The sequence below is a fragment of the Asterias amurensis genome, chromosome 2, assembly GCF_032118995.1.
Source record: "Asterias amurensis chromosome 2, ASM3211899v1".
Lineage (NCBI taxonomy): Eukaryota > Metazoa > Echinodermata > Asteroidea > Forcipulatida > Asteriidae > Asterias > Asterias amurensis.
In genome coordinates, this window is record NC_092649.1 from 5,672,793 (window position 1) to 5,691,995 (window position 19,203).

At 42.0% G+C, this 19,203-nt stretch overlaps 2 protein-coding genes across 4 annotated transcripts in view; both read left to right on the top strand.

Annotated features, from left to right (window-relative positions):
• The window catches only part of LOC139933987 (uncharacterized), a 21,733-nt gene extending 8,011 nt beyond the window's left edge, over positions 1–13,722 (top strand). Inside the window, exons 2-4 of one of the 3 annotated variants that reach the window (XM_071928240.1) lie at positions 4,638–4,736; positions 9,239–10,067; positions 11,372–13,722. In XM_071928240.1, coding sequence (XP_071784341.1) covers positions 9,255–10,067; positions 11,372–11,929 — 1,371 coding nt within the window. In that variant the 5' untranslated portion in view covers positions 4,638–4,736; positions 9,239–9,254 and the 3' untranslated portion in view covers positions 11,930–13,722. Of the gene's footprint in view, positions 1–4,334; positions 4,737–9,238; positions 10,068–11,371 lie in introns of those variants that run through there. The other 2 variants (XM_071928239.1, XM_071928241.1) reach the window with 2 other exon arrangements.
• Positions 13,723–17,212: 3,490 nt separating this feature from the next.
• LOC139934156 (uncharacterized) lies at positions 17,213–18,112 on the top strand. The gene has a single exon (XM_071928458.1). The coding sequence runs from the start codon at positions 17,213–17,215 to the stop codon at positions 18,110–18,112; it is 900 nt and encodes a 299-aa protein (XP_071784559.1).
• The last annotated feature ends 1,091 nt before the right edge of the window (positions 18,113–19,203 follow it).

Below are 19,203 nucleotides of genomic sequence, written 5' to 3' on the forward strand. Positions count from 1 at the left end.
TATGATCCGTAGATCTGTTGCCCACATCTGGGGTACGAACAAATATAAACAAAGATACATTTTTGTACAGAAGACAATAAACACAGCAGGTAAATAAACAATAGCAGAAATAAATAAATAAATAAATAAATAAAAATAAATAAATACAATATTGCACAAGTTAATCGACTAAAGCAACAACTAAGAGGGTCGGTCACAAAAATAAACTTTCCAGCGGCTAGCCATACACACAAGAAAAGAGTGCACCATCCAAAATTGCTGACAGAGAGGGAAAAACCCAAACCCAGACTTGACAGATGACTGAAATTAACTTAATGAAACCACTAATAGAAAAAGAAAAAAAAAATAGATTAATGTTACTTACTACTTTACTTCAAAGCGGTATTTTACATATGAAATTGTGAGATCTACCCAAAACATGTAAATCACACATGTTTTGACCTCTCAACTCAGATGTGCACAACTAAAACAAAGACCGATGTCTTGCAGTTATTGGGTTTTGCTGCTGCCGAGGTGTAGTTTGTTGATGTGGTGTCGGTATTGTCTGTGGTGTCGGTATTGTCTGCCGAGGTGCAGTTTGCTGTTGTGATGTAGTCTGTGTCTGTGGCCTACTTATGGCTTGTGATAACATGGCACTGGCTCTCTGCAGTAACTCCACGGCAGTGGGTATTAAATGTTCCTCTGCTGACATCCTTTGTTTTATTTTGAAGAAAAAGTATAATCAACTTGGCTTTCCAATTGTTCCTGACAGTGTAACAATCTTTAATCATTTGTCATGTTCTTAACATAAAGACACATCATGTGTTAAAAATTTGTTTTCACAACACAAATTATAATGTGAGATTTGGGGGACGGGGTGGCAATGAAGATCTTGGGGGAAGGGGATGGCACACAGGTTCAAATGATGACTTTCTTGGAGACTTCTCTTTAAAGACAGCTCTCAGGTTTAGGAGATTTATTGACTTGACAATGACTGTGACAAACCCGTACCTGTGGAGTCAGGGCAGGCAGTGATACAAAAAAGGATTTATTACATTTACATACAGAAAAATTTCTACTTTTCTGCAGTTGTGTAAAAACGTGTGGCAGAAACAAACCCAAGTTATGCAATTCTTAGCACCAACCAAAAGCAACGCAGCAAACCCAGTTAGCAACCAGTGTACTACTACTAAAACAGATTTATGTAGCCAAGCAACCAATGTACTTAATACCAGTCAAAGAGACTATGCAACCAGTTAGTTACCCGCCGTAGCAACCGGTGTACTATATTGCAGCCAATGTACTCTATCCTTAGCAACCATAGTAGTAAGTACCATACTAGTACTACCAGTTTGTAGTGAAGTACATAAAATAGTACTATTTCATCTAAGAAATAAGCTAGGGTACTGCACTGTAGCCTACATGGGCCCCACAGGGGAATTCTTCAGAAAAGGGAACAATAGAACAGCAATAGCACTTTTTAGCAGTACCCCGCAAACTGGATCCTTATACTTAAGGCTTATGTCTATGACAGTGTCTGTATGTGTGTGTGTACCCACATACCGGCATATGACTTTTTATGTGGGGTTCTGACAACAATGGAACAATGAAACCCACAAGGTCATTTCAATTAGGAACAATTGGGCCCCCCACAAGGGAATTCTTTAGAAAAGGGAATAATAGAACAACAATAGCAGTACCCCACAAACCCGATCCATAGGGTTTGTGCGCATGATATGTGTAAAGTGTGTGTGTGCGTAGTCATGATGGTAGTCTAGTACTATATACTTAGTATGGGCGGGGTGTCGGACAGAGATAAAAACACTATATTGCCAGATCAGATCATGTTTTAATACAATTTTCACATAAAAGAAGAAATCAGGAGCGATTAAGTCACGGGGGAAGGCCTATCCGATCCCTGCCTCCATGTTAAAACCACAGATCACTCATTTGTTACTGTCAATGCATGGGCACACGGCGACACAAACAACAGCAGATCTCATCGGCCGCCTCCATGCTGGTTCTCAACATACACACACCGTCAGTGCATTGGGTCAAAGGTCGCCTGTTGACGGTCGGATTGCGAGAATCGATTCCACTGTTCGTTTATTTCTGAAATACATTTATTTTCTGAGTTGTTCGTTTAATTTCCGAGTTGTTAATTGTATTTTGCCGTTGTATCCCGACGCGCGAAGTATTGTTTAATCCTGTGAATTGTTTTTATTTTGCGTTTCCGTATTTCCCTTTGTATGATTTGCGTTCTTTACTGTTTTATTAATAGAGTTCTCTTCTTCTTAGTTTTTACTGATAATTCTGAAAGACTTTATGAGAGGCTTTTCTTTTTATTTAGTCAGTATAATTTGATTTACGGGTTTTTTAAATCTTAATTTTGTAAATTTGAAAACTTTTAAGAATGTTTTTGTCTTGTTTCATGTTTTATCTTGCTGATTATTATTGTAAAAAATAGGACCAATTTGAAGAAATGATTTATTTATAACTTGTGTTTCATTATTTTTCAAGCAGTTTTGTTTTTCTCGAATTTAATTATTGTTTGTGTAATTTCTTTTATTTTTAAATTTTGTTTTTATTTTAAAGTTTGTCTTTTATTTGTTTTTTTTTAAAGTTATTTTTGTGTTTTATGCTTTTGTTTTTAAATTAAAATATATTTGCGTGTTAATTTTTTTCTTTTCTTTTCTTAAACTTTAATTTTCTTCTTATTATAATTTATTTTTAAGTTTGTCTTTTTTTGCCCCAATGGCCGCCCATACGGATGCCACTTTCGATCCGTGTCGGAATCTTCGACACGGATGGAGATTTATCAAACCCACCTCCCGGTCAGGGTTGGTTTCGACACGGATAGTGCGCCTTATCCGGATCGACACCGTGTTGAAAAGTTGTAGTGTGAAAAGGTCAGTGCACATTATCCGGATCGTATCCGTGTCCAACACAGAGATTTTTTGTAGTGTGAAAAGGCCTTATGACTAGACCAAACACTATTTAGTTTCTGAAAATGGTTACAATGTGGTACAACTTCAAAAGATTGATAGTCATGAAATAACGATTACTCAATACAAAAATTAGTCTCATTCAAAACATGGTTGGTCAAAAACTACCCCACACTTCTTTTTTATAAATATTAACCACAATTAATAGGTTCGGCCACAACTTCTCACGGATCAGACTTTGTACTGTATCTAGTGATATGAAAATATCTGTGATTGGTTAAAATTTGTCACCGATCAAAGGGAACACATAGCACCCTTTTTCGGGGTAGCCAATCAAATTCTGGTTGACCTCATTGTGTCGTGCGAAATTGATGTGTGCACAAAGTTTAACTTTAATAGTGTGTACAATAATACATGCACTATTGATTTGACCTCTAAAAAAAACGCGTACACACCTTTTTTAAAGGAATCGGGTACTTTTTCAAAATGTCCACAGATTTACATTAAACTTACAGGGTTTGAAGATAATGATAGTGGAAAGCTTCCCTTCAAACATTACTAACTAAGGTTGTGTGGTTTTTGAGAAATTAGTAAAACAAGTCACAAAATAGTTTTGGTCTCATGAGACCAAAATTATTTTAGCATGTAAAATCCCCTTAACCAGTTATGATACGTTTTTACATGCTAAAAGAGACGAAAATTATTATTTTTACTCATTTCTCAAAAACTACAGCACCCAGTAAGTAAAATTTCAAGGGAAGCTTTCTACTATCAAAATCTTCAAACTGTGTAAGTTTAATGTATATATGTGGACATTGTGTTTTTTTAAGGAAAAAGTACACCCTTTAAAGGCAGTGGACACTATTGGTAATTGTCAAAGAATAGCCTTCATAGTTGGTGTATCTCAACATATGCATAAAATAACTAACCTGTAAAAATTTGAGCTCAATCGGTCATCAAAGTTGCGAGATAATAATGAAAGAAGAAAACACCCTAGTCACACGAAGTTGTGTGCATTTAGATGGTTGATTTCGAGACCTCAAGTTCTAAACTTGAGGTCTCAAAACCAAATTCGTGGAAAATTACTTCTATCTCGAAAACTACTCGTCCACTTCAGAGGGAGCCGTTTCTCACAATGTTTTAGACTGCCAACCTCTCCCCATTACTCTTTACCAAGTGCGGTTTAATGCTAATAATTATTTTGAGTAATTACCAATAGTGTCCACTGCCTTTAAAGGAAATCAAAGCAGCCCTGTCCTTGGGGAGACAACAAAGGGGTATGATTGTTGCTTATTCTCGCTTGACTAGTTCTAGTCGCTAGTCGCTGTGTAGACAATTACTCTAGCTAAATCCATAGAGCAAGGATAAAAACCTCGGCTGCCCGACTGACCTCTAAAAAGAATAGCGCACCGCACTCTCACGCACACCCACACCGCCTGTAAAGTACACATCGCAAGCCGAGCCTAACGGCTCACGGGCTAGGATTGTGTGAGTAGCGGTGTGTGTGGGACTGTGGAAACGAGCATTTATGTGCTTCCTTGTTAAAGACAGTCGGGGGACCGGAACAGGAGTTGCATTGCATTCGGGCATCGCATTCGTGCGATTTTTAGCTTTTGGCAAACCATATCACACAGCCTTGATCAAGGCTAAGTTGCTAGTCAAGAAGAAGGACAAGTAGAAATCATCCTGTTGTATCATAACCTTTGTGAACAGAACCCCTTTATGTGAATATAAGCCGTCGGAAAGGAAGGTCCGCTAGCTTACAACGTGGAAGGACCTCTTTACCAATAGCATCGCTGATTCAGGCTCACGGTAAGAGGGAACTACTATCGTTACCCTTGGTAAATTTACTTTAAACAAAGTACATACTATAGCAAAGAAATCAAGTTTCAGAGTGAAGATGGTAGTTCTTCTCAGCTGGACTGAGCGTACTATCTCTTGGTAAGCCACCCGAACAGAAGATTAGGTAATACATGTACATGTACTTTAACCATTCCTCCATGCTTTAACTTACTTGAATCCATCGACGCCATCACACAGCAGGGGAGGAGACGGTGGTTCTGGTTATGCTGGGTGGGGCAGACAGCTTAGATAAGGTTGTAGAGCCCCCAACATTCTTTAGGAATTTGTCCTCATGTCCCCGCTTGAAAGTGTTCACAGCACAAAAGTTTGCTTAGCATGAAATTTGTGCCTCGGTAAAAACAGGATTACAGCCAAATTTCCACTTGATTTTCACGATGAGCAAACATGGCTGATTACCAGTAAAAAGCAATATGCAAAAAATGGAAATTTGGTTGGTAATCCTGTTTTTATCAAGGGAGAAATTTCATGCTAAGCAAACTTGTGTGCTGAGCAGCTTTATGAAATTAGGCCAAGGGGCCAATTTCATAGAGCTGCTTAAGCAAAAAATTTGCTTAAGCACGAAAAAAGCTCGCTTATTTAACACATGTTACTGGCCAAAATTTCATGCCACATACATTGCTTATGACTAGTATTTAGCTGTTAATTGTTTACTTAGCATAACAATTGGGTGGAGTCTTGGGCGGTAATCTGATTTTACTAAGCAATGAATTTTTTGCTTAAGCAAAATTGTGTGCTTAAGCAGCTCTATGAAATTGGGCCCAGGACGTACGCGGCTACTTTTTATGTACGCAGCGCCTTTTGTACGCGGTTTTGGGTTTTTCTCATAGATATAGAATAGAATAACTAGATCGGCCGCGCGTACAAACGCGGGTTCTGGCATGGGGGCCGCCATTGCCAGCGGCGTAACTAGACATTTTCATTGGGTGGGGCAATTGGGGGCAAAGATTAAATTTGGGGGGGGGGGGGCCAAAGAAGTGCAAGATTATTATTTAATGTGTTAACTGATATATAGTTGATACACACCAATGCAGTTCTAAAACAGTCTATAGTCAGCAGGTAACAAAAGATTGCGAAAACAACAAAATCTTAGAGAACATGTCATTTTGTATAAGATAAAAGTTTTTGACTGTATAAAAGGATTAAATTACCAACTGTGGTCACCAAGTACCAATTTAGAGTTGTACACGACATTCTCAAATGGGCTTTGTGGGTGTGTAAATACGCAAAACATAATAATATTAGGCCAAGTAAAAATAGAAAAATAGAAATGTTTAGCGTCCCCGCCCGCTTCCTTTTTACAGGACCCCGTTTTTTTTTCTTAATTTTTTTTTATGCACTTTTTTTTTTTTTTTTTTTTTTTTTTGAAAAGGGGTTATTTTAAATGATCTCAGCAAAAAAAAAAAAAAAAAAAAATCTGAATGTCTTGTCTGAATGCCTTGACCAAACTGTTTCATGAATGTTTTGTGTATTTCAGCAGCAGAAAAAAACCAGTTGATATTTGACATTCATGGCGGCCATCTTGAAATAAAAAATAAAAAGCCCCTCCTCCTTCCTTTTCTTGAGAAACCCAGACACTAAACATGTTTCTTTTTTTTTACTCGGCCTTATTGTAACAAGTGTAAGCCATCAAAAAAAAAATACAGGATCGAAATTGTGGGTGTTTAATAATCACATTTTAGTTATGAAACAGATATTTAAAATAGGCCTACCTCTCAATTGCACCGCTTGCTTCAAAGGAGAAGAAATGGTCTAAGCAACCTTTTTCGCTGGCCATTTGTTTGCTGTAGTAAATTTCTCTGTAGTGCATCTGACCATGGAGGTAGAAATTTCTAACTCCATGATCTGACTTTGTGTTTACGGAGCTATCAGTATTGGTCTGCGTTCAGACCACCACGTATTTAACAGAACTTTGTCACATCCTGCACTCTCTGTAACCGCAAAACATTTACCGCCAGTACGATCGCGCGCGCGTTTCTACGCATTTTTCATGTTATAGTCCACATAGGGCCTACTGATATGAATAAAAGTTTTCCTTTTTACGACAGCATTTTATGCAGCCTTAAACGATTTATATATAAGGCCTATAAGGAATATACTTATCTCAGTCTGATTTCATATGGGGGGCAAGAGGGGGGCAAGGGTTCTGAGCGGGGGGGGGGGGGGGGCGCCGGCCCCCCCTGCCCCCCCCCCCCCTCTGGTTACGCCACTGGCCATTGCCTATCTCTCGTTTACATTTTCTGTGCGTTGCCGTCAGCACGTAACTAGCGTAATGGAGATCAATGAGAAGGGTCTATTAACATAACTAGAGTGCGTTTTGGCGACTACAACCAAAAACGGTTTCGGTTGTTGGTCGTTGGTTCTACTGTTCAGACTGAACGACAACCGAGTTGTGAGCTCGGTTACTGTTTTGGTTGTGACGTCAGAAACAGTTTTTGATTGGGGTCGCCAAAACGCACTCAGATTGGCCGCGAGTACATACGCGCCGTTGCCTGTGTAAAAAAGTTGTTGTTCGCCATGGATGCGGCAAAAATTTCACGTTCGAAAGGCGACGCGCGGAAATGAACACGGGAGATAGGCCTTTGACGCGCTAAATGTCACGTGCTGACGGCAACAAGTCACGTGCTGACGGCAACGCACCGAAAATGTACACGAGAGAGAGGCAATGGCGGCCCCCATTGTCCTATTCAGTCAGTATAATGGAGATCAATGGTCCCTTCCCTAGCCCTGGCGGCCTTACACTTTCGTATTGTACTACAGTGACGTCCTGGACATCAGGGTACATTTCTGGGGCGGAAAATGTTCACAGCTTCATAACTCAAATCTTACATGCAAGAAAGCACCAATTTCAACAAATTCACATTCCATGGCAGCATATGTTTTTCTGCGGTGGGTTTTGATCGTCATATATTCTTCACAAATCCGTTATTTTCATGAAATAATGCAGCTCCCAACGTTAAGGAATTCCGTTTTTGTTCGTACTCTCACAGTCTGCCGTGTGTACGGAAGACGCACGACGCGCACATTTTGAATTGTGTTGCGTGTTAACGCTGTGCAGTCAAGATACGGTGACCAAGAATTTATGCGTTTAAGCTTGCATCATGCGTCTTGCACGCGAATGTATACGCGTACGCACGACAACAGACAACACTGTGAGAAAACGATCGAAACGGGAATTTTTTTACGTTGGAAGCTGTATTATTTCACGAAAATGACGGATTTGTGAGGAATATATGAGGACCAAAACCCACCGCAGAAAAATATATGCCGCCATGGAATGTGAATATGTTGAAATTAGTGGCTTGTTGCAGGTAAGATTTAAGTTATGAAGCTGTGAAATTTTTCCGCCCCAGAAACGGGCCTCAATAGTTAGGACTCTGTTCCTGTGTACAGAGAAAGAGTCCTATATAGGGCTAGTCCCTTCCCATGAAACTTGATGTAAATTGCACATAGCGCGTGCGCACTAACGTTTTGGTTTGCAAAGATTGATGAGGGAACGTCGCGCTGTTTTGTACACGGCTAAGGTGTGCGTGACGTAGATGCGATTGCGCGTCTGCTGCTTAGTGCACAACTCTATGGCGTTTGCCAACCAACAGGGTCTGTACGCATGCGTGAATGTGATTAGCATATTTCATGGGAAGGGTCCATTGATCTCCATTATACAGTATAATGGAGATCAATGGAAGGGTCCATTCTATATCTAGTCTATGGTTTTTCTACACGCTGGACAACTGTAGTGTGCGCAGATGCCATTTTCGATCCGTGTTGGAATCTTCGACACGGATGGAGATTTATCAAACCCACCTCCCGGTCAGGGTTGGTTTCGACACGGATAGTGCGCCTTATCCGGATCGACACCGTGTTGAAAAGTTGTAGTGTGAAAAGGTCAGTGCACATTATCCGGATCGTATCCGTGTCCAACACGGAGATTTGTTGTAGTGTGAAAAGGCATTATGTCTAGACCAAACACTATTTAGTTTCTGAAAATGGTTACAATGTGGTACAAGTTCAAAAGATTGATAGTCATGAAATAACGATTACTCAATACAAAAATTAGTCTCATTCAAAACATGGTTGGTCAAAAACTACCCCACACTTCTTTTTTATAAATATAAACCACAATTAATAGGTTCGGCCACAACTTCTCACGGATCAGACTTTGTACTGTATGAGCAATTATTCGGTTCAAACAGACGATCCAGAGTCGCGCCGAACCAATCAGAATTAGGGGCGACTCCAGGTCGACCTAAATCAATTTGAACTAATTGTTTTCACATAAATCTAGTATTCTACGACAAAAGGTGCGGCAAAGACGATTCGGGAACAGTGTACACGAACAATGTAGATTGCACATGGCGTGTACATGATGTACAGTATGTTTTTTTGTTTTCCTGACATTGACTATGCTTCAGGATCATTAAATGCTTACTCGTGCTTTCGTTCACATTATGCAGGTTGGATCGAATCACTATGCTGGGAAGAAAGAAGTGGGCTGTCGTAATTGCAGTTTGTTCTATCTTGTTTTGGCTGAGTATTGGCATTAATCGGAAATGGCAGATAAGAGAGGACGCTACCAAAACAACAAAACCAATTTCATCGTTTCGTTCGGACATTGGGATAAACCAAGCAAACTGGACCTCAAACCAACCTGATCCCGCAGTTAGAAACTGGACCTCAAACCAACCTGATCCCGCAGTTACAAACGGTCATAGCGTGACACTGACCATCCACCTTGCAGCGACTCCTTACCTACTTAATCAGCTTTACTGCATTGCAATACGATCAGCAGCACTATTCTGGTCTCCGAAATTAGGACGCATAGGACTTATAATGGACGCAGAGTCACAGAGAGACCATGAGTTTGCCGCACGACTCAAAGCACAAGAGGAACTACTTGGGTTTACCTTCGAGATAATGTATCAGCCGCTACCGCCATCAGGGTTCAGCTACTTTACCTCGATGGATCACTTCCCTGGGAGGTCAGCTAGTTACAACAGGCAACTTTGGAATAGCTTCTTCATGGACGAGTACGTCACTACATCAGTTGTGGCGTGGACGGACGGCGATGTAATGTTCACCTCCCCTGTCATTCCGGAAAGCATCCTCAACGGTGACAAAATCCGAATCTTTGCCGAGCCTGGCTTCGTTCATAGTAAACCTGCTGAATCCACTGCGTTTATTGCTCTTGGGAAGAAGGCGGTTGCTACGTTCACGTGTTTTCCTCTGTACATGTGGCGGGATACCATAACGAACTGCCGGAATCACATTCTAAAACACATGAAGGTATTTAAAAAGTAAAACATATTACGAATTTTATAACGAAGTTTTGAATTATTTTCTGATCTTATTTTATTATCGGATCAGGAGCCAGTTTTATGAAACGGGAATTTGGACAAGGTTCCTTTGTATGAACTTAAGTCGTGTCCTTGTTCTTTTACCGGGATGACTATCAGGGTGTCTAAAAAAAGGTAATCCTACTGCAAATGGTTTTTATGGCCATACTATTGTTTACCAGCAGAAAGCATGCCACCATCTTAAAGCCGAAGCCTTGTGCTTTTCAATGATATATTTGGTCACATTGTCAGGGTCACGCACCATGGAGCACCACTGTCTTGAAGTTGTGGTGCAAAAATGCAGTTGGTTCACTTTTGAACCCGTGTCATTCTGGCCTTCAGACACAATGGTATGAAACCAGAAGTTTTTAGGCTAGAGTACACGGAAGCTATTGGAGAAGACCGAGAACCACCAGCAAAGAAAACAAGTGGGCCACTGTGAGAAAGTATGAAGAACACGAGACCAGCCTCAACCTCAACAAAAGAAGTTCAGGAAGGCCAAGGACAACAACATCTCAGGAAAACATCGCTGCCATACGACAACAACTGATTGTCCACCCACGGGAGCCAAGTGTAAGACGAAATGGTGCTGGACTGAGCCTCGCCACTTTTAATCGGATCACTCGTCTGGACCTTCATTTCCATCCGTTCCACATCCACAACCGTCACAAACTTCTGCCTGCTGATCTTGCAAGAAGACAGACTTTTTGTGTGAGTGGCTTCTTGAGTCTTGAGCGGTGGGAGAGAGATCCAAAGTTTCTGGTGGTTCTCAGTCTGGTAATGCTTCTCCAAAGGCATATCCCATGTATGTAGCCTGCAAATTTCTGGTAAAAAAAAGTTTTTTGACCACAAAGATTCTCTGTTCTGCCGTTAGCTGAACCATTGTGACAACTTGAGGTTTACACACTGCATTTTTGCACCACAACTTCAAGACGGTGGTGCGTCATGATGCGTGACCCTGGAATGAAACCAAAGGTATCATAAAAAGCACAATGCTTCGGCTTTAAGATGATGCCATACGTTTTTTCTGGTAAACACATATAGTTTTGCCATAAAAAACATTTACAGTAGGATTACCTTTTTTTGAGACACCATGTATACTTCATCAAATTCGACCAAGTAAACTGGCGAAATTTTCTGGATATCATGTTTTTAACATGAATGCAAAAGTTAAATGGTTATTTCAGAAATCCTCACGCCTGGAACTGAGTCTTTTTCACATTACAGGTTCTCTTTTTGTCTTTATTGTTTTAGGTAAAAGAGTTCGAGGAAGCATTCGTCAAGTTCCGTGGATACCAGTCCTATCCAGTAAATATCTTGTACTCGTACGCATTTTACTTCGAGCATGATCGTTACGATTGGCACTTTCGGCTCCCACCAACAATGTCTCTGCAACAGTACAACAGGAAGTTTGTGTCGCCAGGTTTTGGCTTTGAAATAACCGACTTAACACCAGTAGCGTGCAACACTAAGCACAAACCCTACTACAATCCTAAGCGTATAATTAGTCATTTACAGGGCTACTGTACGTCTATGCACTACATTGGTAAACGACCTGAACAATGTGAACAATTTCGAGGTAAAACGGACTTTCAGGTTTTCGAACCAAGACGGTTAGGGAAACATACGATTGCCCAGTGGTGTGAAGGGGCAATCGAAAACCGGGCAGCATGTGCCGCAGTCAGTGATGCTCATTATAAGAAGGTTGCAAAACACGTCCAGTTTGGACTCATTAACTTTGATCTAAACAAAGTCAAAAATGTTGAAAAGGCCGCCATGGAAATGAATATTACTTGCCGCAAGTTTGAATAGTTAAATTAGAAAAGTTAAAAAGACTGGTCTTTGACAAATTACCATACGTGTATATTCCCTACTTTTTAAAATCCCTTTTGCAGCCATTATACACTTTCGGAACAGGTTTACAAATAACTTAAAGGGTTTATAGAAGGTACTTGTGAAAGACTTCTCTTGAATTATTATTCCATGACATGCTTTAATTTTGGAGAAAACATTAAAACCTTATCAAATTCTCGATATCGAGAATTACGGATTTATTTTAAACACATGTCATGACAATGCGAAACGTGCGGAAACAAGGGTGGGTTTTCCCCGGGTTTTTTTTCTTCTCCCGACTCCGATGACTTATTGAGCCTAAAGTTTCACAGGTTTGTTATTATTTTTATATATAAGTTGTGATACACGAAGTGTGGGCTTTGGACATTACCGTTTACCGAAATAGTGTCCAATGGCTATAAGAGCACCGAATTCAAACTCTGGTGTTTCTGATCAGCAAAATGTGGGTTCGAATCCCCAGCCGTGACACTTTTATCTTTAGCAAGACACATAACCATTGCTTCGTCCTTTGGATGGGATGTAACGCATGTAAAAGAACACAGTGCACTTATTGAAAAGAGAAGGGGTTCGCCCCGGGTGTTCCTGGCTATGGCTGATGTATGCGCCGCAGCACCTTGTATACCCTTAGGTGCTAATGGGTCTTAGAACTCATCACTGCAACAACATAGTGTTTTCTAAAAGCTTGTATAATACTCAGCACGACTACCTTGTTTGGTAGATACGTGCACTATATAAGACTTCGATACCATTATTACTATGATTATGAACGATATAGGCATAATGTTCTGAGCTACATCAATTCAATTTTACTAATTCAATTCAATTCAATTTAATTCGGCATTTGCGGTGACAACAGCTATCAATCAAGAAAAATTGTATCTGATTCGTTCGACTCTTGCAAATGCACAAATACTAAGAAACAGCTTAGGTTTAAATTAGAGAAACAAGATGGCTGCACATCAGCCAGATCAAGGTCTGTGCCTTTACTTCAAGCCTCGGTTTGAATGCCTGGTTGTCATTATAAAAAAACAAGATGGATGCACAAATGAAGAGTCTCCTCATTAAAGAGATTAATACAGGATTAAAGCTATATAATTCTTTATCGAAGTTAATAAATAAAGTAATAATTTAGAGGGATGTTGTAGTGAATTAAAATAAAACAGTTAATTTTGCTGTCAGTTATTTCTGATATAGTATTGAACATCAATACAATGTGTTTTGTTTATTCCCGACATTTCTGACTTGCGTAATTAGCGAATAAGTCACGCCTCCCCCCCCCCTTTGTGGATTGTTACCGACCCCCTACCATCAACGTCAAGTCGGGAATTAAAACATTATCAAAGTTTGTCAGCCAAGTATGGGATAATAATATCCATGAATTGAAGAGGGCCATGTGGGATAACATTATCCAAGTTGGTCAGCCAAGTATGGGATAAATGTATCCATGATTTGAAGATAGCCATGTGAGATAACATTATCCGAGTTTGTCAGCCAAGTATGGGATAATAATATCCATGATTTGAAGAGGGCCCATTAAGATAACATTATTCAAGTTTGTCAGCCAAGTATGGGATAATAATAACCATGATTTGAAGAGGGCCATTGTGAAGGTACTACTTTATATACACACAGCGAATTAATATACTGTGACCTCAATACGTCACTAGGTCAATCCAGGTACTCTCTCCAGTAAACAGTAATCTTGTATATGGTATGAATCAGTCACGTCAATAATAAATCATTACATTACTCCAGAATATATGTCTACCGATATAGTATTATTACATGGTGGCAGCAAAGGATCAGGCAAGTGTCTCATCAAGTTTTAGCAATAACTGTGTACAGAACTTGATCCGATTGGACAGTACAAATCCAACGAACGGCACTGCTGGACGGACACATTCCGCCATTTTGACACGTGAGTTACAATACATGTAAATCAACGATAAGTACCATACGTGTATCACGTACCGGGTAGACCGCATAAAACGCAAAAACAACTACACGCATATTGTGATACGAACATTTTAACTGTATTTTCACGCAATGGCTGATACAATACCTCATCCAAAGATGGACTGGAGCCATCCAGATCGCCCTCAGGCTTATAAAGAGTTTAAGCAGACATCAAATATGTGGTTCCAGGTCAAGAACATTGTACCTGATAAGCAGCACAACTACATAATTTTGTGGGCAGGTCGCGAGGGGCTCAGGATTTTCAACACCTGGGGCCTCACTGATGAGCAGCTACAAGATCCCACAAACATATGGGATAAGTTTTCGAAGCATGTACAGCCTCATGAGAACTTTAGAATACACCGGCTTGAATTTCAGCGGTACAAACAGATTGATTCTGAGTCTGTTGATGACTTTTATACACGTTGCAAGGCAAAGGCCATGAAATGTCAGTTCAAGGAAAATTCTGCACTCGAGGAACGCATCATTGAGGTACTGATTTCCGGTATCAAATACACGCAGACGCAGAAGAAATTGCTAGGCAAGGACGACAAGATGTCTTTGCAGGATGCTCTCGACATATGCCGTACACATGAAGCTAGTGTGAACCACATGGCTCAACTCGGCAACATCGGACACGATGCCACGGTGGATATGGTAAAACTTCGCGGTCAATGTAAAAACTGCGGGGGCAGTCATCCATACAAGCCGAGAGATGGGTGCCCAGCATACGGCACTACATGCAGAAAATGTGGTAAAACTGGACATTGGCAACAGGTATGCCTCAGCTCTGCTGGCAAAGGACAAAGCCAACAACAGCGACGCAAACCACGACCCAGATCGGATAATCGACCTCGCGGATCTTACAGGAGAAGCAACACTCCGAAACCGAATAACCGTCAAAGTGAGGTTCACTATGTCCAGCAACAGGACATGGATGATGCATCCAATGACTTTGAGAACATGAGCTTTGAGACAGTCACAATCACGCAACAGATCGACGGTATAAACAATACCAACAACAAGCGCGTAGACAATCGCGATCAAGTGTTCACGACGCTCAACATCAAGCTCAAACAACGGCCAGGCAATCACACGCTCACAGCAAAAGTTGACACGGGTGCACAGGGAAATATCATCCCCCTCCGATTATTTCGACGCATGTTCCCCACATTGTTGGACGCAGAAGGATTTCCAAAACTTGGCGCTACAACCCCGGTAAAGGGAATTCTCACAGCTTACAATGGCACACAAATACCGCAGCATGGCAGTATAACAATTCCATGCAAATTCAACAGTGGTGAGTGGATAGACGCAGAGTTCTTCATTGCTGACGCAACAGGACCTGCAATTATTAGACTGCCAAGTTCACGCGCACTCAAACTCCTCACGATGAATTGTGCCATACGTACACCCGCAACGCCAACGCCAACGCCTAAAGTCGCAAACTTGGGGCCCATACGCAACAAGAAGGACCTCAAAGCCCAATATCCGGATCGATTTACCGGTATTGGCAAGTTTCCTGGTCAATTTCACATTACGCTGCACGAGGACGCGCAACCTTCCGTACAACCGCCTCGCAAATACCCCGTCCAGCTCAAGGATGAAATGAAAGCCGAACTTGACAGGATGACAGCGTTAAATGTAATAGCCAAGGTGATAGAGCCCACAGACTGGGTGTCGTCCCTTGCATTTAGCAGGAAAGCCAACGGCCAACTTCGGATCTGCCTCGATCCAAAAGACCTGAATCGAGCCTCCAAACGCACGTATCACAAAACGCCAACGCTCGAGGAGATTACCCACAAGTTCAGTGGTGCACGGGTCTTCAGCAAACTTGACGCACGTCACGGGTACTGGTCCATCGAGTTGGATTCAGAGTCCAGTTACCTGACCACGTTCAATTCGCCTTTCGGACGCTATCGCTTCAAACGACTACCATTTGGACTCAAGGTTTCGCAAGATATTTTCCAAGAGAAAATGGACATGATATTGGAGCAATGCCCTGGTACCATCGGCACAGCCGACGACGTTGCAGTGTTTGGGCATGATATGGAGGAACACAACAAAAACCTTCATAACCTCATGCACATAGCTCGCAAATACGGTCTGATCTTCAACTTGGACAAGTGTGATATTAACATTCCCAGCATCAAGTTTTTTGGGTGCTACTACGATGCTCAGGGCGTACACCCTGACCCCGCGAAAGTAAGTGACATTCACTCGCTACCATCGCCAACCAACGTCAACGAACTGCAACAATTTCTCGGTTTGGTCCAGTACATGGCACCATTCATACCAAACCTCGCAGATCATACTGACACCATACGCGCACTCATACGCAAAGATAGCGATTGGCAATGGTCAGCATCGCACCAGACAGCGTTTGACAAAGTGAAATCCATGATCAGCACCGAATGTACACTAACGTACTTTAACACTCGCAAACCAACAGTCATTCAAGTTGACGCCTCGTTAAAAGGGCTTGGTGCAGCTCTTCTACAGGACAACAAACCTGTCGCATTCGCGAGCAAGGCTCTCACCGACGCCAAGAAACGCTACGCAAACATCGAACGAGAATTGCTAGCTGTAGTGTTTTGTTGCACTCGCTTCCATACTTACATATATGGATCAAAGTTCACCGTCGAGTCGGACCACAAACCGCTAGAGAACATACAACACAAAAGCATGGCTAACACTCCGCCACGACTGCAGAGAATGATGTTACGCCTGCAACCGTACGACTACAACATAGTCTACCGCCCTGGACGCGAAATGGTACTCGCAGACGCACTATCAAGGCTTGACCCAACGCGCGGTCCACGGATTGATCTCGATACGACCATATACGCCGTACAGTTCTCTACAGACAAGCTTGCAGAAATGCAACGCCAGACACAAAGTGACAAAACACTACGCCTCCTCAGTGAAACTATCGTCACTGGGTGGCCGGATGACCCAAAACAACTACCCAAGTGCATCCGCCACTACTGGTCCAACCGCGATGAACTATCGGTTGATAACGGTCTCGTCATCAAGGGCGAACGAATCGTCATCCCTGAGACAATGCAAAGCGAAGCATTGCAAAAGATTCACGCGGGACACCAAGGCATCAACAAATGCCAGCTCAGGGCCAAAACATGCATCTTCTGGCCTGGCATCAATAAAGACATTGAACAATTGGTAAGCGCATGCAGCACATGCCAATGACACCAAAAAAGCCAACCCGCGGAACCACTTATTCCTCACGACATTCCACAGCGACCGTGGCAAACCGTAGGGACAGACATGTTCCACTACAACAACGCCGAATACTTGATTATAGCGGACTACTACTCAAAGTACCCATTTATCAGGAAAATCAGTGGACGGTGCACAAGTGCCACAGTCATACGCCTCACGAAACAGATTTTCAGTGAACTAGGCATCCCCACGAAAGTAATCAGCGACAACGGCCCACACTACGACAGCCACGAATATCGCAAATTCGCTCGTGACTGGGGATTTGACCACGTGACATCAAGCCCCAGATATCCGCAAAGCAACGGTTTTATTGAAAGAGCCATCCAAACTGTCAAAGCTACATTGACAAAAGCCCAACAGTCCGACATGGACATAGATCTCGCTCTACTTTGCCTACGCACTACTCCGTTGGACAATGTTATTCCCTCACCAGCGGAACTACTACATGGACGCAAACTAAGGAGCAACCTTCCTATCAAAATTCGCAACACGGTACCCCAAAAGGACGCAATCCATCAACGCTTCGTCGCTCGTCAGACTAGTCAGAAAGATAACCATGACAAGTATGGTGTACGTGCCCTACCCCCTCTCAGTGTAGGCCAGCATGTTAGCGTACAAGATCAACAGTCTTGCAGTTGGTTACCTGCTGTCGTGAAAGACAAATGTCCAGAGCCCCGATCGTACATGATCGAAACACCAATCGGACATTCACTACGACGTAACAGGAGACAATTACGCCCACGGGACACAGAGAAGAAACAAGTCCGTTTCACCGACACACCACCAGTTGAGCTTCCTCAACTAACACCTACTCCCAAACCGCAGGAAAACAAACTTTCCCATGGACAAAACAACTCGGAGAAACCAGACAGTAACTCTGATCAAACTTATCACACACGCACTGGTCGTGCTGTGACAAAGCCAAAACGGCTTATCGAATCCTAAAGAAGGAAAATCAGAACAGTGACGTTTCAAAAAGACATTGAAAACTCAGTTATTACTATTGATGTTACCACTGCTATTTTGTTGACAAACAAAATTTGTTGACAAACAAAGTTACTGCTGTTGATGTTTATCATTTTAACAAAGTTACTGCTGTTGATGTTTATCACTTTTAATTGTTGTTGAACAAGTTGTTACAAACCGTTTTTATTGCATGTTGTAAAAAACTGGAGTCCACTTAAACCCCCAAACAACTCAAAAGTATGTTTACTGTTCTTGCATATATGTGACTAAATTTATATCATTGGATCTCGCACATTGAAGTATTTTGTACCAGTGTTCCCAATTTTTATTGATTCCAATATGCCTAAATAGTCCTAGCCTTGCTCAAGGCAGTCGCATTATTCGCTCCGAAAAGACGCAGCTGTAAACCCACCCGCCGTATACCCTGTGCATGGTGTGTGCGATCACACCGAATGACCAACCCGTATACACACTGTCACATCGCACGAATACTGTTCACACAAGTCATCGCACTCGTACACCACTAACCGCATGCGGAGGCCGTCAGGCCGACAGCATTGTCGGATCTGTATCTTCCCGTTTTAATGTGTTGTATTGAAAAAATTCCAATAGTGGACGAAATTGGGGGGGGGGGGGGGGGGCTCGAGGATATGCTAGTATGCAGCTCATGAATATGAATATCGTTCGTCAGACCTATCAGACAACACAGGATGTGAGGCAAATGAATTATTCATTTTGACGTCCAATCACGCACTTCCCTTATCACGACCTTTGGACCCTATCATGCGTCCGTGGTGGTGGTGTGTGAGGTAAACATGTCTCGTCTTTCGCGGGCATTATGGTAATGAGCTGACCGTGGGAACTCTTCGCTTATTATAGTAATGAGGTCAGTGGCTTCAACACAGATCCTACAAGGCTGTCGGCCTGACGGCCTCCGCATGCGGATAGTGTACGGGGGCATCGTGTCGTGCGATGTTACGCACAGTGAATACGGGTGGGTTTTACGCACAGTGAATACGGGTGGGTTTTTATACAGCGGCGGTCTTTTTTCGGAGTGAATAATTCGACTG